This window comes from Enhydra lutris, unplaced genomic scaffold, assembly GCF_002288905.1.
Source record: "Enhydra lutris kenyoni isolate GAN:26980312 unplaced genomic scaffold, ASM228890v2 scaffoldscaffold5, whole genome shotgun sequence".
Taxonomy (NCBI): Eukaryota; Metazoa; Chordata; class Mammalia; order Carnivora; family Mustelidae; genus Enhydra; species Enhydra lutris.
Window position 1 is genome coordinate 40,345,533 of NW_019154089.1, and position 27,145 is coordinate 40,372,677.

General features: G+C 37.2%; 1 protein-coding gene across 1 annotated transcript in view; it reads right to left on the reverse strand.

Moving 5' to 3' along the window:
* The window catches only part of LOC111140770 (integrin subunit alpha 1), a 169,391-nt gene that overhangs the window by 41,226 nt on the left and 101,020 nt on the right, over nucleotides 1-27,145 (reverse strand). The window contains exons 10-13 of the mRNA XM_022492960.1: nucleotides 12,095-12,260; nucleotides 7,885-7,958; nucleotides 7,079-7,223; nucleotides 1,177-1,319 (exon numbers count right to left, since the gene is read on the reverse strand). Coding sequence (XP_022348668.1) covers nucleotides 1,177-1,319; nucleotides 7,079-7,223; nucleotides 7,885-7,958; nucleotides 12,095-12,260 — 528 coding nt within the window. The remainder of the gene's footprint in view (nucleotides 1-1,176; nucleotides 1,320-7,078; nucleotides 7,224-7,884; nucleotides 7,959-12,094; nucleotides 12,261-27,145) is intronic.

Genomic DNA, 27,145 nt, shown 5'->3' on the forward strand with positions numbered 1-27,145 from the left:
GAGCTAACATAGGTTGGGCTTCCCAGGATGACTCTGACAACCGCACGCCCTTAGCAGAAGCCCTGGCAGCTATGTCTATGGTGTCATTATGAAAGATTAAAGAGAGGGCATCTCTGTCCTTGCCTGATGTGTCTGTCTCCTCTCACCGAAGCTGTTCTGCACTGGGCAGCTATGGGTACACCTGCAGGGGAGGAAGGCTGCTGCTGCCCTGCCTTGTGGAGTAGTTGGTGATGGGAGGAGGGTATAAGGGCAGTCTGGTGAGCTGGGATATTTGGTGAAGCCCAAATGACTGTAATGCAATACTAACCAACAGCATAGATGTTTCAGTTAAAAAATATTTACATATATTTATGTTTGCATATTGGATGTATAATTTCTCAAACTACTTTTATTATTCAATATCATCTAATGAGAATTTTTAAATTTTACATAACTTCCCACTACTTCCAGGAGAAAATCCAAATTCTTTAGTTTGCCATTCAAAATCTCACACAGCTGGGGTCTGAGTTATCTTTTTAACTGGCTCTTCTGCTCTTTCTACCTATCTACAGTCTATCTTTCCTTCTAGACTAGCACAAATCTTCTCTCATATTAAGACTTTGGCACCAATCCTAGCTTGAAACAATTTTTCCACCTTCTGCATTTACTGTCTATGCCACTGGCATTTTCCTGCTTCTTAATGTTTTAGATCTTTTTCTTTATATGTATATATTTGTACACCTGTATCTACATCATCATCCATCCATCTTACCTCCATATCCATGCAACTAATTTGGTCCTGAGGCCAAAGATGTAGGTATTTTAATCTCTGCAAGGAAGTTAACACTGGGCCCTGTTTAAGGTTGATGTTGACTATGAAAGTATTTTTTCTTTTTTAAAGATTTTATTTATTCATTTGATAGAGAGAGAGAGAGAGAGAGAGAGAGAGAGAGCACAACCAGGGGAGCAGCAGAGGAAGAGGGAGAAGCAGACTCCCTGCTGAGCAGGAAGCCTGGTGTGGGCCTGGATCCTAGGACTTTGGGATCATGACCTGACCTGAAGATGAGTGCTCAACTGACTGAGCCATCCAAGCGTCCCAGTATTTTCTCTTTTTTAAAGTTTAGGACAATTGAGGGTTAATTTAAATTTACATAGAGTATACACGGATTAAATTAAAACAATAATTTTCAAGTTTACCTGTTCTCCACTGAGTGTCTGGAGAATCTTGATGTCTCCATTTTCCATCCTGTAGATAACAACCTGGCCCGTATGATTGTACCTTGGCTGTCCAGCAATGTACAGCACATCTCCAGAAACAGTTGCAGAGTTCACTGTGTAACCTGACAAAAGAGAGATGCCAGATATCAGATATACTATTTGACCCCTTAAAGTCTGCACAGAATAAATTAAGATCCACTTTAAATGGCTGGGAGAATCATTTTTATATGTTTATATAGATTTTTCTTTTTTTGAAAATATTTATTTTTTATTGAAGGGAAGTTTGTCTCTGTAGAAGCTTTTAGCATGCTCTCTGATTATCTACTGTGACTGCTTTGTCCAGCCCCCCAACCTCGGTTTTTCATTGTTTAAAGGCACAAATGATAATAACCACGATGACAGAAGAAGAAAAAAAAAAACCCACAAAAAATCCCTCATAATCCCAATTCACCATTTTGTAATAAATCAGTTGTACTTTACCTAGACATATTTTATAGAACCTAATAATTATAATAATTATTAATTTTATTTTATTATTTTATGTATTATTTATTTTACAAAATTAGTAATTTTATGCATTTGGAATCATAGCAAATGTAAGCCTTTTCTGTGTTGCTGCTGTAAATTTTTATTTCTTTTTATTTATTTGTTTTTTAAAGAGAGAGTGTGTGTATGCACGTGTGCACGAGGGAGGTGGAGGGAGAAGCAGAAGGAGAGGGAGAGAATCTTAAGCGGGCTCCATGGCCATTGTAGAACCTTAGGCAGGGCTCTATCTCAGGACTCTGAGATCACAACCTGAGCTGAAATCAAGAGTGAGATATTTAACCAACTGAACCACCCATGTACCCCTGCTGTGGTAGATTTTTAAGTAGTAATTTTAAGTTGTTGATGTTTATTTCTCTGAGTTAAGGTATCAAGGGATTACCTTTCTACCACAGGACCACTCCAACCTAGTAGGAAATGGTAGAATTTTTAGGTGGTTTTTAATTTTTTGATATTATGCAAAAGCATCCTTGAACATTTAATTTTTTTCTTTTGGATTTTTTGGTGATAAATTTCAAGGAATAGATTACTGGATCAAATTTTCAATTCTTTCAGTGTCTGGCAAATTTTTTCCAGAACATTTGCACTAATTTACTCCATGAACAGCCAAAGTACAGACTAGTTTTATCAACTCTCCCCCAAACCTTAGGTCTCAATACTATTATTTAAATTTGTGAATGTTCTAATAGATGTTGAACATAATCTAACAATAATACTTTGCTGGGATTTTAATTTGCATTTGTTTGATTAAAAGGAGGTGGATGGTGGGGGGGGGATGGCTGAAATAGGTGATGGGGATTAAGGCACGCACCTGCTGTGATGAGCACGGGGTGATGTATGGAAATGCTCAATCACTATTTGTGCACCTGAAACTAATATTACACTGTCTGTTAACTAACTGGAATTTAAATTTAAAAAGTGAGATTTGACATTCTTCTTTTTAACTGGGCTTTCACTTTTTGTGTGTCTTTGAGGCAGATTATTATTAATTTTTGAGTGAAGAATTAAATTTATTCTTTGTGTCTATAGAGAACAGAGATAAATCAATAATAAAAATTACCCTGTGCACATTTCAACTCTACAGAAGGAAGAAATGTTCTAATAACCAGATCTGCCCATCAGCAGAGGAGCAGAGGGCAGATTATTTTTCCAAATTCCACAGAACAGTATTTCTTACGAAGAAAAGGATTATATGGAAAATTTATTTTCCAAGTATTTTAGTATAGGGTAATAGTTTCAAAGGTTTTTTATACTAAAACATGTTTAATCTCACAAGTACTAAAGAAACACATTCCTCAGGCATTTTTCCTTCATGAATATTTTTCTTACATTCTCATTTCTTCATCTTTCTTTGAGCTCCTAAAAAAATTATACATAATAAATTGTAAACCATTCTTTTTTAAACAAGAAATGTTACTAAACAAGTACTTACATTACTAACCACAATATTGCTTAAAAATAAAAACTTTAAGGTCATGTTTATACATAAATAAAATAGAAAAGAAGAATGTGCAAAACAAAAGCTGTTTTATTTCATGTCACTCTACTAAGAAATATTAAGAAAGGATTGGCCTAAGAGTGTTAGTATACTTTGATTTTTTTTTTTCATTTACAGATCTATAAATGCCAACTGATAAATGAACCTTTAAAAAAAAAGTTAAAAATTTTGTTTGAGGCTTGGGGTTTTGTGACTATTTGTTTAATTAAGTTTGATAATTTGCACTTGATAGGTACATCTATTAACTGAAGTCTGCACAAGGACAGTATCTACTGGTTAGGTGGCTACTGATGGAAACTCAGGTGTCTAAAGACAAGGAGGGAGAGAGAAAGAAGGCTATGTGAAGTTTAATTTTCTTGAAAGGAAAATAATTATAAATATCTAAGTTTAATGTTGCTTTATGAAGAAAAAAAAGTACAAAATTGAAGAGAAAGGAAAATTCATAGCACAGCCTGCTTCATGGATTTATAAAGATAAAATATAAAGATATAAAGATAAAAATAGATCCTGTCAGCTCTCATAATTCACTCCTTGGGAAAAGTGCTCGGAGCTGGTGAGGTAATGGGAAACAGGTATAGTTCTGCTTTGATTTCGTGCATTTGCCTCCTATCTTTACTTTTTCTCTTGAATTTGTCTGGCATGATTAGAAAGGGGCAGACCGTGGGTGGAGGAGGCAGGGAATGAGATTTCGGTGGTGTTCTCACCAACAAAATCACTCGCTAATTCCATATTGGCCTAAGGCAGTTCCTGGGTTGTTAAGTGAGTGACTATATCCTGAGAAGTTCAACAGTTTCTGTTTCTACTTTTTTCTGGTCATTATTGATTAGTATGAGGGTTTTTTCTTTTGTTTTGTTCTTTTTTTTTTTTTTTTTTTTTGGTAATAGAGCATCTACCCATCACTTTGTTTCCTCCATAAGATTTTCCACAGCCTAACAACTTGTAATCCACACAGATTTCAGACTAACACATTCAGACTCTTCTTAATTTGTAACTCACACAAGCAGACATTTTGAAAGCTCCATTTCAGAATTAGATTAATATTTGGGGTACAAAGCTATTTTTCTTCCCTGTCCCCTTTCTGGGTGCTTTTCTATTTTAAAAGAAATCTTATTATCTTAAACTTTATGTTGGCAAAATATCTTAATGTGTTAACTTGTGATTAAGCTAATGAAATAGTTTCTAAAATATAAAATCATCTAAGCACATTGTGGACAACATACCCCCAAATTTCCTTTTCTGGGCAGAAAGGAATCATATGTCATAAATACTGTGGTTACAAATGAAGGTTTTCTTAGTTTTTTTCTTGCTCACAGTGATATCTTTAAGTCTTGAATTCTCTAAGCTTGCTTTAAGCAAACTTAAATCTAAGATTTCAGGGAATAATAGATTTAGGATTCTTAAGACTATTTGGTTTTAAGGAATTTTATCACATAACAATAATTCAGAATATAAAAAAAACTATAGTATTATTAAAATGTGTGAGTTTTTTTTTTAAGATTTTATTTATTTATTTGACAGAGAGAGACAGAGATCACAAGTAGCAGAGAGGCAGAGAGAGGGAGTGGAAAGCAGGCTCCCTGCTGAGCAGAGAGCCCGATGTAGGGCTCGATCCCAGGACTCTGGGATCATGACCTGAGCCTAAGGCAGACGCTTAACCAACTGAGCCACCCAGGCACCTCAAAATGTGTGAGCTTTTTAAAAAAGAGTTTATTTATTTTAGAGAGAGCCGGGAGGGGCAAGAGGGGAACGGGAGGGAGAATCTGAAGCGGACTTCCCAGAACTGTGAGATCATGACCTGAGTTGAAACCAAGAGTCAGATACTTAACCAATGGAGCCACCCAGTTGCCCCAAAATGTATGAACTTCTTCTTCTTCTTCCTCTTTTTTTTTTTTTAAAAGATTTTATTTATTTATTTGACACAGAGAGAGGGAACACAAGCACGGGAGAGCTGGAGAGAGAGAAGCAGGTTCTCTGCTGAGCAGGGAGCCCACTGTGGGGCTCAGCTGAAAGCAGATGCTTTAATGACTGAACCACCCAGGTGCCCCAATGTGTGAACGTCTTAAGATGTCACACACAACTCTGTGGACTTCATACCATATCTTTAATTTTGTAAATGTTTTAAATGTGAAATGAGCACTGGAATAAGAATCAAGGGACCTAGATTCTAGTTCAGATCTGTCATACGGAGCTGTGACCTCATTTTTCTATTTTCTTAACATCTTAATTTGGGAAGTTGGATGTTTACCATATGCTAAGATTTCTTTTAATGTATATGAATATTGAGTCCAACCTCTGTATGTTATAGCACAATCCTCCAAATATTTAAAAAATATGCAGTGTACAGTGTTTCTAACCAACTTCTTCAAATTTTGTAGGGGGTGGGGAAGGACAGAAAGGAATTGTCTCCAGGTCGGTATCCTTTAGATTATCTTTTATCAGCACAACCTAGTTTGGTATTTTCTTTTGTAATGTGTGATGTCTGACCAGGGCAGAGTGGAATAGGACTTCTATGAGAAATAAACTAGACTTTCATGAATGCAGTTCAACATGTGTTAAGGGGTTTGAGTGCTCACATTATATTTGCTGCTTACTGCCATATTTTTAACTATCTTAAACCCTCAGGCCTTTCATTTTTTCTTAAGTCTTGTTGCCTCTACAGTTTTTTTTTTTAAAGATTTTATTTATTTATTTGACAGAGCGATCACAAGTAGGCAGAGAGGCAGGCAGAGAGAGAGGAGGAAGCAGGCTCCCTGCAGAGCAGAGAGCCCGATGAGGGGCTCGATCCCAGGACCCTGGGATCATGACCTGAGCCGAAGGCAGAGGCTTTAACCCACTGAGCCACCCAGGCGCCCCTGCCTCTACAGTTTTAAGATGTGTCCTTGAATAAGGAGATGTATGGACCTACCAGTAAAGACCCACTCCTACCATCCTTGTAAAATAGAAAGAAACTGGAATAGAGAGAGAAAAAGAGTTGTCTCTAGGACAGAAAGATCCCAGAGAGGAATGCTAACATAGTAAAATATGAACAGTGAAATGTATTTGTTTTCTTTACCACTGCACCCCCAGCACTGAGAACAATGCCTGGGGCAAAATAGGTACCGGTCAAATATTTGTTGAATGAGTAAGGAGTTGGGAAATCATACCCTGAGGATTTTTTTCATCCTAGTCCCTCCTAATGGTTTACCGAGATCATTTAGTGATAGACTAGTTCCCTGGTATCTCCTAGGCAGCTCGGTACAGATCTAGAACAAGGTGATACCAGACATATGCCTCCTTATTCCAGACAAGTCTTTGAAAAACAAGATGGTATTACATCTCAACATTTGTCTGATTTAATAGAACTACTAAAGAAGAAGCTATATATCAAGACAAATTAACATTTTTTTTCCCGCAAAATGAGTACCCTTAGAAAGAAACCAATAATATAGGATATATCAGAGAAAATAGGAGTCTGATCTTCAGGCTATTAGCTGAATCAAGGTTTCTCTTTTTTATCGTAATTTCTTATCCACCAAGTGCAAAGCTCTTCTTGACATTAATGAGAATACCAGACACAGGGAAACCTCAAAAAGTACACATATTAGCCTAAATCATTTCTGTACTAGAGAGCTTTCTTAGAGAGCATGACCTCCATGTTCTATTATTCTGACCACTGCTCAGAAACTAAGGCTGCTTTGGAACTTTCATGAGTTCTATAAAACGTCTAAATCTTGAAGTGATATGTCTTATGTGATTATAAGTAAGCCTATATAAATATAAGCAAATAATGCTAAAAATAAAATAAAAACAAAACCAAAAATAAAACATAATAATTTTCTATCGATTACATCCAAACTTTACCTAAATAAGAAGCAAGAGGCTCATTCTTTTTGGTAGACTCAACGTTAAAGGTCGTATTTTGGGGGATTATGATTTGATTAGCTTTCTGCATGACGACTGTTCCATTCCAGTCATAGGCTCCTACTGCTCCAAGCATGACCCAGTCCTTATATCCAAATAGAGAAGACAAATGATATTTAACAAAATAGTAAGAACACAGCATTAACAGTGTGATAGGTTCCAGTCAAAGTGCTTTACATAATTAACTCATAATTTTCATAATAACACAATAATAACTTGACAGAGTAAGTAACTTGCCCTAAGTTATACAGTACAATTTGCCCACTGAAATGTCAATATTCCTTTGCATGGACTCTGATGCATTTTTCTTTCATCAACCACAAATGATATATTTCCTAATCATGCCTGTCTGCTTAATTCTAGGTGCCAAACAACCTAGGTCTTGATCATGGAATTTTAGTAAGATCTTTGAATACACTGAAACTAAGAAAAAGATACATTCCATATCATTAGCAACTATTTTTTTAGCCAGATGGATAATTACATAAGGCAGACTTCAAAATGTTTTATGCAAAATTATTAGCACAGTGTAATGAACTGTGTGAAATAACTTGTTTTCCTAGTAAGTTTGTGAAATGTCATTTTCCTATTTGGATTAGGAACGTCATCACGGTCGGAATAACTGCTCAAGCCATGAACTACTAGTTGTACTTACAACGCTGATGCCTGGGCATTGCTTTTGGAAGTGGAAACCTTAAAAAAAAAAAAAAAAAGATACTTCGTTTTCTGCTGAGTGGTCAATGTACCTGTGAATAATGAGCACTGAAGCCAGTCTGAGACATTTCCATTTCAAATGAAGCTGCTGACTGGTCAGCTGTAGCTATAACAGAAAGATAAACACCTGTTAGTATACTCTTGATTTGAAGAAGACAGAGGCCAATTACAGTCTGGGCTCTGTACCAACCAGAACTTCCAACATCTTCTGGGTATGTTCAGCCACACATTTCTCAACCCAAAATTCCTAGGTAGGGCTGGGTGGAGGACAGAGAAGGTTAGCAGAAGAGCCCTGTCTAAATTTTTGACCGATGGCTTCCCCACCCTTGCTGGAGAAGTTGAGAAAAATCCATTCATGCTTCTGTTCTTACATTGTGGATGCCTGGGGATGATAAGGCACTTTGGACTCAGGGGGTTAAAGTTGAAAGTACTGAAGTTGAAAACCTCTGTCTGTCCCTCACACTATGGGGATCCTGCTTGGACACTAGGCTAAACTCACCTGCTGTGTTACTGGGCTGAAATAATTTTATTCACATATCTAAAGAGGTCTCTTGACTCTACCAGCCCCACCTGTATTTCCAGCAACAAATCCTCTTAGAATTCCATTATTTGATGAAGGGTGAAGAGTTTTGGGTTTGTATTTGCTCTAAATTCTGGTGGTAGATATCGCTCACAAATTGGGAGGAACTTTTTGATGAGCTCTAGGCTACATGCTGTACAATCACATATTTTTTTTTAAGAGTCAGTACCCTTTTTTTTTAGTCAATGGTCTGTATGAGGTTCAGTAGCAAGCATGAGATCTTTTTAGCTTTCTAAGAGCTCCCTGAATCTGAAAAGTTTTTAATGAGGATTTCTATGGGCAAGATTCTATACCCATTTTTAGGCTCTTTATTGAGATACAAAGATAATCAGAGCATTCCATGGAAAATGTGCTACTCTCAAAATATTCACCAACCCAAAGCCACAACCTCCTAAGGGGATTGCGGGAATGTTGATTCATTTACTTTTAGTAGGGAGTTACTGATTTATTTGGCTTTGCAAATAAGTTAAAAATAGTGCATAATTGTAACAGCCAGTCTGCCTTTTCATTGAGGCATGAGAATAATTAAATTTGTGAAATCAAACTTATTTACTCGCAATCTGCTGTCATAAATCTGTTAACAAATACTTCAGTGATTGCCTCTTTTTAGGACTAGGTTAAATGGGGATATCAATCTAGAATTCAAATGTATCGTTTTAATTTCACATATGAATTATGTGAATTTAATGACTGAAGGGCATTTTAAGTTTTTAAGTCCACAATGCTTTATGGTGTCTTTTTATTTATCTCGCAAGGCCAACTGCAAGAGAGCAGCAGCAAACACCTGCATATTTCCAGTACCTTCTCCTGATGCTGTTCTGCTTATAGCTGAGAACAGAGAGAAGGGAGCTGTGTGACCCTTTGCCTGCTGAACTGTCCTCATGGAAATAGCACCTCGCACATCTCTGAACTTCTTGCTGTCAACTCCTCCCAGGACTGTTCATGAGTACTGAGATAACCACTCTCCCCACTGCTCAGCATGTGCTTAGGAATTTCAGCAATTTCCCCAACATTTGCTGGGAAAGGGAGAGAGACCATTTTCTGATTTTGATTGGTCAGGTTGGTGGCCTGTTCTCATCACTAGGTGGCGCTGTCTGTGGCAAACAGGAATTTCATAATCACTGCTATTTACCATCGAAAGATAAATGCTGATAGGAAGTGGACACTTCTCAAGTAACAAGGAACTGAAATCCTTTCTGCTGTCATTATGAAGAAAATCCTAAACAGGCTAGTCAAAACACTGCATTTGGTTAGGCCTGAAAGTGCAGCAATAAAGATGTGGGAGACATTTTAATCTGAGGGCATTTAAAAAATAATTCTGCTTTTAAATATACAGACTTCTTACAGTTTCCAGGCATTCCAGCATGTAATTTTAACTCATGTTGTGGTTAGTTTAGAAGCAACACAAAAATGTAATTTAAGGCAAATTGGGCTCCTCTTCCCACAACTGCTGATGTAGGCTTCATTTCTACAAGTTCTGTAAGGTTATATTTATTTGCTTACTTAAGATGAGGTTTAAAATTGAAACTGTATTATGCTTAACTATCTAATGTAACTAAATCATTTTCATTTAAATAGTCTTTATGGATTGTTTCTTTCCTATCATGTATCACATTATTGACTTACCAGATCACATTATTAAAAATTAAAAGTACACAATGATTTGGAAAACTTTGTATATGTCCCTGAGACCAGCAAAGCTTATGGTCTGGCCTATTAGAAAATGACACTGGGATAGCTACTGTGAGACCAAAGCCACTTAAAAGTGACTTGTGCAAAGAACGCAGGAGAGCCAAGTTATTTAAAAGCAGCTGCGACTTCAGATGGATAAGTAATTCAAGTGGTCTGTTTCCAAGGGTACAGGAGAAAAGCAGCCAGGGCAAAAGGGAAGCAGAGAAATGAAATCTGCATGGGCTGTAGCTGCTCATCAAATCTAAACCAAATCTGTCACTTATGGGTCTTGTTCCAGTCACGAAATCAGCAGGGTGAGTCATCACCAGCATTTTTTTAATTGAAAGAGAAGAGAAAATGAAAATGAGAAACTATCAGAGTGCTTTGTATATAATAAGAGTGATTTTGTGAAATTTTGTTTTATTTTTCTACTTATATGTATGTGCACTAGGTCATGCAGAAGTGGAAAAATTTTCCCTTCCTCCCTTCCAGGTTCCTTGGCTAGTTTAATAATTAACTTGACCTAAAACAGACTAGCCGGACAAAAATAAATTTATTTTCATACGGGATCCCCCCAAAATATGAGATGGAAGGGTAAGTGGAGGCAATTGACACTTACATGCCCTCCTGACCTAAGGACTGGGATAGGTACCAGGGGACCTCAAAGGGAGGAGGGCAGTTCACAGGACATAAGAAGCACAGATGTTTAGTAATTAGAAGTTTGCCCTGCCGTGCAGATAGGTCTTTCCAAGTAAAAAGTTGTCCTTGGTTATAGCTCTTTTTCTGAGCCAGGGCACTTGTGTAAATTCTTTTAGTTAGTTAAGGAAGAGGTTAAAGTTTTTCCCGAGTCTGCTGGGTCTTGATTACTTTCAGCTCAAAATAATCTACGTGTTAAAGTGAAAGAGTTGGGGGTGGCCTACTTTACTCCCCTTTAGTGACCCATGATAATAAATACACTACGCCTTGTGACTCTTTCCTTTCTATACATTTTAATATTCTGTCATTGGTCAGTTATTTGCATTTTCCTAGTCATTTGATGCTCAATCAAAGTGGTCTACCTTGTTTTACTTATGTCTTTCTCATTTTATCTTTCTGTTCCCCATTATCAGGTCCTATCAGGATGACTGACAATGTGATTTTGAATTTCTGTGTTTAAGATGAAAACAACAGTAGTTCCATGTGTCCTCACAAGGACAGGGTCCATTGAATTTGGATGAGGCATAAGAGTAGAACTCTCTGGAAAAAGGGAAAAAAGCATGTTCTTTTAGGCTCCACTTATCAGAGAATATGAAAAAGAGGCTTTTTTTTTTCCCAGTTTTCCCGGCATAACAATTCCAGACTTATTTTTTTTTGTCAGGCAAAGGCTAGTTTCAAAGTAATTTGTTACTTGACATCTACCAAAGGCAGAGGAAGGAATGCCATGACTCATTATCCTCAGTAGCCAATCGTCATTGCAAAATCAAAGAAAAAAATCTACAAAAAAGAATTATGACTTAGACAAATATAGTGAAGCAATGTTTTACTGTTGTGGGAGTTGAGAGAGTTCCATAAAGACCTTTAAAGTAGGCAAGAAGCAAAAAAGGAGAAAATAAATGAACAACGAAGTTACTGCAAACAAGAACAGTTCCACAGAAGCCCCAAATAACACAAACATATGAAAAAAGAAAACCTGAGCTAGTGCCTCCATTTTCTAAACCTGTGTCCCAGAAAAGGACTAACACATGCAGGCACATTTTTGTTCTGGTGAGTCTACACTGACCATCGCCTTCCTTCAGCCCGCACATCCTTACAAAGAGAGCTGCCAACAGACACGGTGCAATGTGAGATAGCCATCTCGGGGAAAGATTTACATAAAAGGCACTATTTCATGCTGGCTATTTGACACAGGAAAAGTGCATGAGCCATATAGTAGTAGGAATAAATACTAAAACCCCATTACACTGAGTTTACCCTGTAGAGAGAACATGCAGGATTATAAGAACTAGTCATACCTTCCAAGGCAAATATTCTTTCTCCCAGAGCTTCCACAATGGTAACTAGGGCCAATTCATCAGAGACATTGAAGAAATGCTTCTCAGTGGGTTCACTTGCAATTGATTTGATTTCTTCCACAAATTTTTCAGTGCTTAAATTTCCTCTGTTATAGCTCCCAAGAATCTAAGACACGACAAAATGGCAAGAATGTATTTTAAATTCTATGTGTTAAATAAGGATCCCAGGCATTTTGTCAATAAACAAGAAAGTGTGTAGTACCTTAATGTAATGCAATTTTTATGTACTTCCACATTCTTGGAAGAACAATCTTCAGAATATGTAGATTCCTTAATATTGTTATATACTATAATTCTTGTAGGAAAACATAAAGGGCAATCTTGTATGTTTGTGGAAGTTTCTTCTCTTGCATTTCTGTGTCCCTGTTTAGGAACAGCTCTATCTTTTTTTTTATTATTATTATTTAATTTTTTAATTTTTTTAATAAACATGTAATGTATTATTAGCCCCAGGGGTACAGGTCTGTGAATCACCAGGTTTCCACACTTCATAGCACTCACCATAGCACACACCTTTCCCAATGTCCATAAACCCACCCCCCTCTCCCTACTCCCCCTGCCCCAACCCTCAGTTTGTTTTGTGAGATTAAGAGTCACTTATGGTTTGTCTCCCTCCCAATCCCATCTTGTTTCATTTATTCTTTTCCTACCCCACCAACCCCCGCCCCCCCACGTTGCATCTCCACTTCCTCATATCAGGGAGATCATATGATAGTTGACTTTCTCTGATTGACTTATGGTCTCAGGGTCCTGGGATCAAGCCCCGCATCGCATCGGGCTCTCTGCTCAGCAGGGAGCCTGCTTCCTCCTCTCTCTCGGCCTGCCTCTCTACCTACTTGTGATCTCTCTCTCTGTCAAATAAGCATAATTTGTTTTTCCACTAAGCATAATACCCTCTACGAACAGCTCCATCTTTAAAGTCTGACAATTCAAAAGTAAGCTACAGTTTCTGAATGTCTCTGGTATTATTCCAGCCCATGCCACCGCCATTTGCTGGCAAAAGCAATTAGCAAGTGAGTTACTTGATCTTGAAGAGGCAGTTCTTCCTGATAATTTTACCAAGAGGCAGTCCCACACATATATTTTTTAAATAGATGACAAAGTAGATAGTAATCTAACTTGGCAATCTAGAAAAGAAACAATCAGGGGATTCCTGTTTGAAACCAAATGCTCAAGACAGGGACACCCCTCCCCCCCCACCCTTTTTTATAGAGAAGAAAGGCAGGAATTATCTGTTATAGTTCACTGTAATTATTTAGATTGTCTTAGCAGGTTTTCTCAAACACCTATTTTATTTTTTAAGTAAGGTTTACTGAAATATAACTTATATACAGTAAAACTCACCCTTTTTAGTTATACAATTCTGAGTTTTGACAAACCCACACAGTTGTGTTACTACCACTTCAAGATGTAGAACATTTCTTTTCTTTTTTTTTTTTTTAAAGATTTTGTTTATTTATTTGACAGAGAGAGAGATCACAAGTAGGTAGAGAGGCAGGCAGAGAGAGAGGAGGAAGCAGGCTCCCCGCCTGATGCGAGGCTCGATTCCAGGACCCTGAGACCATGACCTGAGCAGAAGGCAGAGGCTTAACCCACTGAGCCACCCAGGTGCCCCAAGATGTAGAACATTTCTATCAGTGTCCCTCTTGCCCCTTTGTAGTCAATCTCTTCCAACCCCTAACTCTTACAAACATCAATATATTTTTCTGTCCTTAAGGCTTTGCTTTTTCCAGAATGTTGTATTTATGAATTCATATAGCATGTAGCCTTTTGTGCCTGACTTCTTTTATTTGCAGAATGCTTCTGAGAATCATTAATGTTGTCCCATATATCAGAAGTTCAGGTTTTTTTTTTATTGCTAGTAGGATTCCATTGGGTAGATGCACCCAAATTGGAAACAAACCAAATGTCCATATAAAGTATGGGACAAATTGTGGTAGATTAATACAATGTATATTAAAAAAAATGAATGACTGATGCACAATATATCATGGGCAATCATTATGTTGGGTGAAAAGTTAAGCACAAAAGAGTATATACTATATGATTTCATTTACATAAGATAGAATAGGCTACTTAAGCTGTGGCGGTCTAAGTCACACCAGTGGTTACTACAGAAGTGAGTATTAAAAATATGGAAGTATAGGGAACTTTCTGGGGGGTGATGGAAATGTTCTATATCTTGATTGAGGTATCAGTTACATGGGTGTATGCAATTATCTAAACTCATTAATTTGTTCACTTTGTACATAATTTTCACATTGAAATTCTGCATTTTATTGCACGTGTTAATTAAAAAAACAAATGAATTTTGATGGCTTGTAATAATACAGATGAATCTTAGCAATATTAAATTTTAAACGTCTTAAAATACTATATACAATATGACACGCTTTTTATAAAGTTAACAAAAGGAAGACTTAGAATTTTTTTTTAGCTATGTATAGATACCAAGAGATTAGAAAAGCAGAACAAGAGATGAGTATAGTATTTGGGCTGATGGTTATCAGGTAGAGGATGCCAGGTGGTGAATGTAGTCAGGCCCAGAGACAGTTATACTGGATACTTAAAATATGTATATAGGTATAATAATAAACATGGAAACCTATAAAGTGGGCCATGCTTTCACAAATGATGAGGTCTCCTAAACCAAGGATCATGATTAATTCAATTCTGTGCTCCTGGAATCCAAAAAACAAAGATAAGGTCTTCAGCTTTGTGCTATTGCTTGATTTTTAGAATATTCTACTCCTTGGGGACAAGAAAAGCAATGACCTCCAGTGACCATGAAGCTACTGGAAATTTCTAGCTTCACTTTCCATTTTTAAATCATGACATAGATTTGTCTAGCATCATTAAACTGAGACTCTAGGGTGCCTTCAAAGTCCCACTGCAACACAGACCTGCAGTAGTCCCCAAACACAGTTCAGCATTATGGACTGGTTGGATCCTGAACACATGGGTGGGCTGGCATAGGTGGAGGCACCAGTCAGTCCTGGTCCTCACTGGGTCCCCCTCCCACAGACACCTGCCTCTCTCCTCTGAGCACCCATATCCCCCCTCACTCTCCTTAAGCTGCTTGTTCTAGGCATCTGCATGGATAAATGTCAGATTCAAAATGGTAGATTTTAAAACTGGTATTCTTATTAAGAAGGATATGATTTTTCACTTATAGTTAGAAAAAAGCTAAAATTACTGTTTTAGGTGTTGCTATTTATGATCTACCACATACTTGTTTATTTGAATCATAAAATGCATGAGGGTTTAGATTAGTAACTAAATCATTAAAATGTACCCTAAATGTTAATGTGAACACAAGAGTTGTGTGCCAGCTAGTGAGGCAGGCAGTTCAGATAGCAGCTCTGGAGTTGTCCTTAGTGAGAAGGTGCTGGGGGATTTATTCCTGGTTTCTCCCCCTGGCTTGACTCACACCCTCACCCCATTCCCAGGGAATACCCGAGAGGAGTCTCGAGCAATACCGCCTATCAGCACACACAGGTCTTCACTGAGGCCCTTGTCTGTTCTTTAGTTCCACATCTACCTGTAAAATGTGTTCATGAGGCGCAATGTGAAGAACTTTGTGCTACTTTGAAAAAGTGGGCAATTTAGGAAAACTGGAGCTGGCTCTAAGGAAATCAGTACACTATTTGGGTAACTTTTGATTTTGAACCTAACTCTATACTACTTGTCCAGGTTTAGGTAGGAAGGTCAATGCCAGGAGTCTGAAAAATTGCACCAGAACACAAAAACTCAGACCCTGTCTACTTGGCTGAAAAGCAAATGACACCCATCAGAAATAGTTATATTTGAACGGAGACCACTGGTGCTTTTCCCACTTTAGCTACTTGATGGTGGAAGAGAGTTAATGGAAATGAACGTAGAGAATTGTCCAGATAAGGGAGTGAAAACTCAAGGTCCACTTGCTCTTATTATATTGAACAAATTCTTTCTTATACTTAAAAACAATTAAGATGGTTGTCTTATAGTTGAGTATTTCCCCACATCTAGATGGACATGCCCCAGGGAAAGCACGGAAAAGGCAGGAAACAGTCTCCTGCCTCCAGAGCCTCCATCACACCTATGTGTCCATTTCAGGATCACTGGGTTCTTGCCCAACACCTCACTCTACACCTGGTATTCTCACATACTGTTAGGTTCCTCTTTTGTCAGCAGTTTTGCTATGTACGGATTTCTTTTAGATTCATACAAATTCTACATCATGTGAAGCTCTCTGGGTCCCCATTGTTTTACCTAATTTATCTTAGAAGTTTTTGACACCCTTGGCTGGAAAGTCACCATCTTTCCCCCTTAGTCCCTGTTGAACATATTCTAGATTCACTGTCACATTGACATGTAAACTTCTATTTCACTTATGAAGTGATGCATTTGAAAATACACATAAAAATTGTAAAGATGTTTGGACCATAATGGTTGAGATTCTTAATTGTGATGTAAATGTTATCAGACACTTAGTGCTCTGTGTGAACTTGGATAAAGTTCAATGGGAAAAATGCCCAAGTGACATACTTAAATAATAAAACATAAATGGAGCATGAGAGTGTGTATTTTGAAGGAGATATAATACAGTAATTCCTAGGAAGTACTGTGACTTGCAGTTTGAACTATTTTGTATTACAGAATAAGAAACGAAAACAGAAATGTATTTTGATCCTTCACCCAAGGATCCAGTGTTTGCAGAAACATTATTTTCTATGAATGAGAAGAATACAAAATAATACTTATAAATCACTTCTGTTTCACTTTGTACAAATATGTCAAGCCCCAGCATTTGGTATTCTGTTAATATTTACCTCAGGTAGACATTCAGAATTGAAGTTCCCTTGAGGCAGATGTGTCAAATGTAAAGTATGTAATACATTTACATGGACTACTGTGTCTTCTGTGTGCAAATGAATGAAATGCTAAAATACTTTCTAACTTCTCTTATTTTCATTTGAATGCTGTAAATGATCACATTTCACAGTCATTATATCCCAGCCATTATCATCTAAGAATAGACTATGAATGTAAAACAGTTTCCTGCTGGCAACATCTAGTATCCTCAGGTGACAGAATACAGACCATGTAGAATACATACCAGTTTAGGACCTTCACCAAATCTGAGAGTTTAATGGGTCATGTTTGCAGTTTTATCATAGAACGCTTAAATTTTCAACAGTCAATTATTTTGGGGTATTGTCTCCCCAAAACACACCTTTGTGGTGTTCAGGACCAAATGGTTAAGTTAAAAAAAAAATTGAGTAGGAAGAACAGCCCAGGTGATAATAGGAGCAGACCCCCCAAGTATATTTGATCCATGTGAAGCATGAACGTAGCTTCAGAAATGCCTAAAACCTTTCTGTGTGAATGCACAAGGAGAGGAAATAAAATAACTGTCTTATTTCCTAGTTTGACACAAACTAAAAAATACAAGTTTCACTAGGGAGAAGAAACATGAATTGGGAAAATAACAATTCTTGCTGAAGTGAAATTTTCCTATACATTATTTATAAAATATTGAAGAGCAATGTAACAATAATTCATTGATTAAAACAGGAAAAGAAGCCAGGATATTATGATTCTCTAGGAAAATCAATGCAATTATGAGACTGCTTTTTGACCAGATGGGAGGGAAAGTATGAATTATCAACTAGGGATCCAACCAAGGGAACACAGTGACTTAAGGACAAAAAATACTGTATATGTAGCCAGATACCCAGTAAAAGTGATGTAAGCTTCACTTAAAATTAAGTCATTCATTGATAGGTACAGTATCTGCTTTCCAATGAAGTTTTTTTAATGTTGTCAATGCTGCTGATGGCTTACTCAGATCATTGCCTGCTACAGTGGTACCTGGAAAGCCAGACTATATTCTCTGGGAGGAAGCTGAACAAATGACAGAACTTCTGATATCCAGTTGTCTGGGATAAACTGGGCATACACTTTTGCACACTGAAAAGACTAGCTATAGACTCTGTGGCCAGTATCACTGAGTGAAGTCTGGACCTATGGAATTATTCTCAACCACAGAAGAGATCAAAATAGTTATAGCAATTATTATAGTAAGGAGAGGTAATAATGGATCGATAGTAATTGGCAAAAGATAATTTATAGTAACAACAAGGGGAAAAAGAAACAATGAAGTATTTTAATTTTTCACATCTGTATCCCAAATAAAAAAGAACATTGTTGGAAATTTGGGCTCTCTCCATAGTTTGGCTATGGTTGATAATGTTGCTATAAACATCAGGGTACATGTACCACTTGGCACCTGTATTTTTGTATCCTTTGGGTAAATACCCAGTAGTGCAATTTCTGGATTATAGAGCAGTTCCATTTTTAACTTTTTGAGGAACCTCCATACTGTTCTCCAGAGTGGCTGTACCAGTTTGCATTCTCACCAACAGTGCAATGGGATTCCCCTTTCTCTGCATCCTCACCAACATCTGTTGTTTCTTGTGTTGTTAATTTTAGCCATTCTGACTGGTATGAGATGGTATCTCACTATGGTTTTGATTTGCATTTCCCTGATGATGAGTGATGTTGAGCATCGTTTCATGTGTCTATTAGCCACCTGGATGTCTTCTTTGGAGAAGTGTCTATTTGTGTCTTCTGCCCATTTCTTAACTAGATTATTTGTGTTTTGGTGTTGATTTTGATAAGTTCTTTATAGATTTTAGATATAACACTCTATCAAAATGGATAAAGAAGATGAGATACACACATATATACACACACACACACACACATATACACACATACATAGACACACAATGGAATATTACTCAGCCATCAGAAAATGAAATATTGGGGTGCCTGGGTGGCTCAGTGGGTTAAAGCCTCTGCCTTTGGCTCAGGTCATGATCCCAGGGTCCTGGGATCAAGCCCCACATAAGGCTCTCTGCTCTGCGGGGAGCCTGCTTCCCCCTCTCTCTCTGCCTGCCTCTCTGCCTGCTTGTGATCTCTGTCTGTCAAATAAATAAATAAAATCTTAAAAAAAAAAAAGAAAATGAAATCTTGCCATTTGCAATAACATGGATGGGGCTAGAGTGTATTATGCTAAGTGAAATAAGTCAGATAGGGAAAGAAAAATACTATATGATTTCACTCATATGTGGAATTTTAGAAACAAAACAGATGAACATATGGGAAGGGGGAAAAGGGGAAAACAAATCACAAGAGACTTTTAAAGATAAAGAACAAATGGAGGGTGATGGAGAGAGGTGGGAGGGGGATGGGTTAATGGGTAATGGGGATTAAGGAGGGCACTTTGGGATGAACACTGGTTGTTATATGTAAGTGATAAATCACTGAATTCTACTCCTAAAACCAATATTGCGTTGTACATTACCTAACTAGAATTTAAATAAAAAAATTGAAAAGAAAAAAAATATTGTTGTAATCAGAAGTTGCCTTATTTATAAGCAAGTCATCTTGGTTATAAAATAAATACAGTCACCTTGTCCCTGGGAGTCAGTCAATCAATTTTGTGTTCTGGGAGTTTATCAGGGATGAATCACTCTTCTTCTTCCCTTCCTACAGTGGGGCAGGATGTCTTTCACTGATCATACTTTTGAAAGGAAAGGAGGAAACCTCTCTGATGAAATGCTGGAAAACCATTATGTGTAATAGCTGATTGTTACAGTAAATACAAAAGATTTTGTTGAAAAACAACTTAGGTTAAACTCTTATAGTTCTGAAATTTTTGCTTCCTGGACTATTTAAAAGATCAATTTATATTAAGAAGACTCTCTCCTCCTAGGCTGAGGGCACATGCTATGGAACTGAGAGTGAAAGGAAGGTTGTACACAGTTGTTAGTGAAGCTGAGATAAGGTTTGGGAGTCCATGGGGGAATCTCTGAAGGTTTCTGTGCAAGGGGGGGCAACACAATTTATCTCTAGCACCATGATTTTATTATTTCATGGTTGTAAACTCCTCTAGTTGAAGATCCTTAAGAAAAATAATATTTATTGGTTACATAGCCTGCCATTGTGCTAGATGTTTTCAGCCATTATCTCACTGATTCTTTATCTGAGAGAGAGAAAAACAATACTTACCCTTTATCTTTACAGATGAAGAAGCTGAAGCTTAGAGTATTAAGTGACTTATCCACTGTCACAAAGGCAGAAAGTGAGCAAAGTTCTTTCTAGCTCCAAAATATACTCTTCTCTACTCTCCCCACCTTCTTCTCATTTTAGAAAATCTCCATGGGTCTGTTGTTGTTTAAGGTTATAACGCTATGGGGCAGGCTTAGTGTCTTATGCTAGGTCTTATTGCTCAGGTACAAGGGCTGGAGAAGACTGCGGTGCTCTTTGGAAGTCTGCAGAAGTGAGTAAAAACAGTTAAGACAGTCCTGCACCTTCCAGATATCTGTGGTGGCAAGAAAGAGAGATTGGGGGCTGGGGAAGAACAGCCCAGGGCAGTGGTACATATGGTAAGTCAAAGGGCTTCTAGAGTCTTGGTCATGTAGCCTATAGCCATGAAACCTAATGTCCCTTGGTTTCCTCATTCATAAAATGGGAAAAGGAAAGTTTCCCTGCTCTCTTTGGGGTGCCATGAAGGACAAAGAAATGTATCTAGGACACAGAAAAAAAACCAAAAACTATTCCAGGTTACAGAGTGCTATATGCATGATAATTTAAATTATTTTCCATATTTCCATTTGAAAGGTGGAATTCTTACTTCTCTTTTTCTAAATGTCCCTCTTCATGGGGTGGCAACATGAAATTGAGTCATCTCAGTTCATGGAACTATTAGAAGTTGATTTAGGAAAAAAAAATCACTATTAAGAGGTAAAAAGCACTCTATCGCCTCTTTTTTTTTTGCATTTTTGAGACACTAATATTAATAATAATAGATTGTTTTTATATTGATACAGAGTTGCTCACAAAGAGCTACAGTACTTTGTATGTAATATCTTCTACATTATCAATTGCAGGCTAAGCTTTTCCTTGGAATTAAATGAAATTTGTTTTCTGATCCTTTTCCCCTTCTTGTCCAGCTTAAACGAAATTATAGAAAACATTTTAGAGCTGCTGGCTCCTTCACTTTGGCTGCACAGTTAGGGACTATGAAGTAGGGAGGAAATGGAAAGTTCGGCTTTGTGATGCCACCAGCTTTGGTTTTCTTTTTGACATTCCTCTGGCTATTTGGAGTCTTTTCTGGTTCCATACAAGTTTTAGGATTATTTGTTCCAGCTCTGTGAAAAATGTCAATGGCATTTTGATAGGGATTGCACTGAGTGTGTAGATTCCTCTGGGTAGCATAGATATTTTAACAGTATTTATTATTCCAATCCATGAGAATGGAATGGAATGTTTTTCCATTTCTTTGTGTCTTCTTCAATTTCTTTCATGAGTATTCTGTAGTTTTCTGAGTAAGGTCCTTTGTCTCTTTGGTTAGATTTATTCCTAGGTATCTTATGTTTTTCGATGCAATTGTAAAAGGGATCAACTCCTTAATTTCTCTTTCTTCTGTCTCATTGTTAGTGTATAAAAATGCAACTGATTTCTATGCATTGATTTTACATCCTGCCACTTTGCTGAATTCCTGTATGAGTTCTAGAGTTTTGGGGTAGAGTCCTTTGAGTTTTCCACATAGAGTATGATGTCATCTACGAAGAGTGAGAGTCTGACTTCTTTGCAGATTTGGATGACTTTTATTTCTTTTTGTTGTCTGATTGCTGGGGCTAGGATTTCTAGTACAATGTTGAACAACAGTGGTAATAGTGGACATCCCTGCCATGTTTTTTACGTTAGGGAAAAGCTCTCAGTTTTTCCCCACTGAGAATGACATTTGTTGTGGGTTTTTAGTATATGTTTTTATGATACTGAGGCATGTTCCCACTATCCCTACACTGTGAAAAGTTTTAATCAAGAAAGGATATATACTTTGTCAAATGCTTTTTCTGCATCTATTGAGAAGATCATATGGTTCTTGTCCTTTTATAATGTAGTGTATCATGTTGATTGATTTGCAGATGTTGAACCACCCTTGTAACCAAGGAATAAATCCCACTTGGTCATGGTGTATAATCCTTTTAATGTACTGTTGAACCCTATTGGCTAGTATCCAGGTGAAAGTTTTGGCATCTATGTCCATCAGGGATATTGGTCTGTAATTCTCCTTTTTAATGGGGTCTTTGTCTGGTTTGGGGATAAAGGTAATCCTGATCTCATAGAAAGAGTTTGGAAGTTTCCCCTCCATTTCTATTTTTTGAAACAGCTTCAGAACAGGTATTAATTCTTTAAATGTTTGGTAGAATTCCCCTGGGAAGCCATCCGGCCCTGGGCTCTTGTTTATGGGAGATTTTTGATTACTGCTTTAACTTTCTTCCTGGTTATGGGTCTGTTCAGGTTTTCTCTTTCTTCCTGTTTCAGTTTTAGTAGTTTATATCTCTAGGAATGCATCTATTTCTTCCAGATTGCCTAATTTGTTGGCATATAATTGCTCATAATATGTTCTTATGATTTTTTGTATTTCTTCAGTGTTGGTTGTGATCTCTTCTCTTTCATTCATGCTTTTATTTATTTGGGTCCTTTCTTTTTTCTTTTTGATAAGCCTGGCCAGAGGTTTATCAATCTTATTAATTCTTTTAAAGAACCAGCTCCTAATTTTGTTGATGTGATCTGTTCTGCTGTTCTTTTGGTTTCTATTTCATTGACTTCTGCTCTAATCTTTATTAAGTCTCTTCTCTTCCTTGTTTTAAGCTTCATTTGCTGTTCTTTTTCTAGCTCCCTTAGGTATAAGGTTAGGTTATATATTCAAGACCTTTCTTGTTTCTTGAGAAAGGCTTGCATTGCTATACTCTTCCCTCATAGGACTGCCTTTGCTGCAACCCAAAGGTTTTGAACAGTTGTGTTTTCGTTTTCCTTTGTTTCCATTTTTTAAAAATTCTTCTTTAATTTCCCGGTTGACCCATTCATTCTTTAGTAGGGTGCTCTCTAACCTCCTTGTATTTGAGTTCTTTCCAAATTTCCTCTGTGATTGAGTTCTAGTTTCAGAGCATTGTGGTCTGAGAATATGCAGAGAATGATCCCAATCTTTTGGTACCAGTTGAGACCTGATTTATGACTCAGTATAGGATCTATTCCGGAGAATGTTCCATGTGCATTCAAAAGGAATGTCTATTCTGTTGCTTTAGGATGGAAAGCTCAGAATACATCAGTAAAGTCCATCTGGTCTGGTGTGTCATTCAAAGCCCTTGTTTCCTTTTCTGCTGAGATGATCTGTCCATTGCAGTGAGTGGGGTGTTAAAGTCCCCTACTATTATTGTATTATTATTGATGTGCTTCTTTAATTTTCTTATTAATTGGTTTATATAGTTGGCTGCTCCCATGTTAGGGGCCTAAGTATTTACAATTGTTAGATCTTCTTGTTGCATAGGCACTTTAATTATGATATAGTGTCCTTCCTCATCTTTTATTACAGTCTTTGGTTTAAAATCTAATTTGTCTGATATAAAGATTACCACCCCAGCTTTCTTTTAATGTCCATTAGCATGCTAAATCGTTTTCCATTCCCTCACTTTCAGTCTGGAGATGTCTTTGGGTCTAAAATGGGTCTCTTACAGACAGCATATAGATAGGTCTTGTTTTTTTTATCCAATCAGATACTCTGTGTCTTTTGATTGGGGCATTTAGCTTATTTACTTTCAGAGTAACTATTGAAAGATATGAATTTAGTGCCATTGTATTATCTGTAAAGTCCTTGTTTCTGTAGATTGTCTCTGTTTCTGTAGATTGTCGCTGTCTCCTTTCTGTTTATTACTTTTGGGCTCTCTCTTCGCTTAAAGGATCCCCTTTAATATCTCTTCCAGGGTTGGTTTAGTGACCACAAATCCCTTTATTTTCTGTTTGTCCCGGAAGCTTTTTATCTCTCCTATTTTGAATGACAGCCTAGCTGGATACAGTATTCTTGGCTGCATATTTTTCTCATTTAGCAATTTGAATAACCATGCCAGTCCTCTCTGGTGTGCCAGGTCTTTGTGGATAGGTCTGCTACCAACAAAATGTTTCTACCTTTGTTGGTTATGACATTTTTGTCCCTGAGCTGCTTTCAGGATTTTCTCTCTGTCTCTGAGATTTACAAGTTTCACTATTATATATCATGGTGTTGACCTATTTTTATTGATTTTAAATGGGGTTCTCTATACCTCTTGGACTTGAATGCTTGTTTCCTTCCCCAGATTAGGGAAATTTTCTGCTATAATTTGCGTAAATATACGTTCTGTCGCCACCACTCCCCACTCTCTTTCCTCTTCTTCTGGGATCCCAATTATTCACGTGTCATTTCATTTTACGATATCACTTATCTCTCAGATTCTCCCCTTGTGATACAGTAATTGTTTATCTCTCTTTTTCTCAGCTTTTTTATTCTCCATCATTTTGTCTTCTATATCACTAATTCTCTCTTCAGCTCATTTATCCTAGCAGTTAGAGCCTCCATTTTTGATCACATCTCATTAATAAACTTTTTGATTCTGAGTTGATTATAGTTCTTTTATTTCTCCAGAAAGGGATTCTCTAGGGTCTTGCTTGCTTTTTTTCAAGCTCAGCTAATATCTTTTTAGTCATTATTCTGAACTCTAGTTCTTGACATCTTACTTATATCCATACTGATTAAGTACCTGGTAGTCAGTACTGCCTCTTGTTCTCTTTTTTGAGGTTAGTTTTTTCATCTTGTATTTCCTCTAGAAAGTGGTCACTTTTCTATTTGTAGAGCTGCAGCTATTCTTTTCTTAGATATCTGGTTGAGTTCGTTTGTGTTCAGAATGATTTAATAGCTATATAGCTGAATTCTTGGGACCAGATGAAACTAAAGTCTCCTATACCTCCACCATCTTGGATTATTCTGCAGGCAATGTATTTATTTTCACATTCTCAGTTTCCTCCTTTTTTTCCTCCCTTCCTTTTTCTTCCTCCCTTCCACTTTCTCCTTTCCTTCCTCCCTCTTTTCTGCCTTTCCTCCATTCCTCCCTCCATCCTTCCAGCATTCTTTCCCCTGACGAGGGTCCTTTTCTCCTCCTTTTCTGCACTTCTTTTTCCTTTCCTATTTCTGTCTCTTTCTTACTCTTGTCCTTCCTTCCCTAGGACACAAAGGGAGCAAGACCCAATCCTGCCCCCACAGAGTTTACCTTCAAATGGAGAAGATTCTCCTTTACAACCTTGTTTGTGTAACTTTCATAAAATAATCATATGTACACACCTCTTATCTTCACACCAGAGTTTGAAAGCCATCTCTAGCCATATACTTACAGCTATGGAAAACCGCTGAATGTTTTCATCCTCACAGTCTTGGATGACCTTATTTAGTTGATGGTTGTCATGGGACTCCCCATCGGTCACAATTACCATGACTTTTTTAACTCCCCTTCTGGCACCCCGAGCTTCAGTGAAAGCCTCCTTCCTGAAGTGAACACAGAGGAAAGAGAAGCAAATAAAACACCATCCCAAAGTTAGGCAAATGGTAAATGAAAGAAAAACACTGACAACTCTAGTTAGAACAGTGCTGTCCCTCCAATATCAACATTCACAACCATTATTCAAGCTGGGAGGCATGATGATTGTTATTTGTAATAGTTTTAGATTTCTCCCAGATGATAAAGAGGTCACCATTTTACTAATCATCACATATCCCATATACAAAGGGCAGCAGTATTTCATTCTTTGGAAACTTCTCAGGGAAGGTGTGACTGGACTACACATCAGATCTGGAGAAGTTCAGATCTTAAATACTTGCTCAGCCACTCTTTTCCATAAACACTCATCTTTTCTTCTGCTTTTGGCAGAAGCTTTTGCTTTGTCTTCACTTCCACCACATCTACTTTGATGTTTATAGAACAATATGGAAGTCCTCTGTGCTGAGTTGAGGAGATGGGAGAAAACAGAATTTTGTATGGCTGTGAAGGCTTGAGAGTGTTCTTAGATATGGAGGAAAATTGGACATAGCAATGAAAGACTGCTGATGGCTGTCGCTGATAGAGGAGGGCTGTGGGGCACAAAAATGGATGGAGTACCTATGAAAGTTGTGGTCTGAACTAGGTTTTAGGCAGGTAAATGTAAAATTACCCCATCTGTTTGTGGTTGCTGGGTGTGGGGTGGAAGAAAGTGGAACAAAAAGAAAGTGAAAATGCTATAACCTAACTGCAAAAAAGGAATTTTTTATTTAATTCAAAAAGCATTTATGGAAAGAGATGGAAGAGAAGGGAAATTAACAATTTTTGTTGTTTTGTGCTTCTACACACACACACACACACACACACACACACACACACACACACGGGCATATTTTTCCTCTATTTTCTTTTACTCACTCACATTCCTTTCTGGAGTCAAGTATATTTTACTTAGGAATGAAACAATGAAAAGATTTCATATAATATTTTTCAGATCTTGGTATAAAATGCAGCAATCATTATGCTAAATTATCCCTTTCAATATTTTTCCTTGGTCATGAGGACAAACAGCTGCAGTTTTTGATATGCCCAAAAGACACTTCTCTTAAACTAACCTTCCAAACGGTTTGCACAATATACATTAGTTTTACTGTAGACACACAATAGTAGGTAATCTGTGAGCAGGCTAAAAGATCTTGGTGATGTGGGCAAAGGGATTTTATCTCTGGTTATTTTCCTTTGAAAGGGTTGAATGTAAATATGAGAAGATGTTAACAATTGCTGATTTGTTTGGTGAGTACATAGGATCTTGTTGTACTATTTTTTACATTTTTAAATTTTTGTTATAATTTTTAAAATAAAGAAGCTATTTAAAAAAAAAGTTGGCCATTAGGGAACTACATATCTCTGCCCTCTACACTATACAGATAGATTTTCTGACTTCTTTATATGTACAAACAAAGGTGAAAACAGATGTTAAAGTCCAGTCTTTAAAGGAAATCCAGATATGGATATCATATAAGATTTGATCCTTTTTACAATCCTAACTCCTTAGAGGATCACTTAAAGAAAACCTGGTAGATCTAAACAAGGG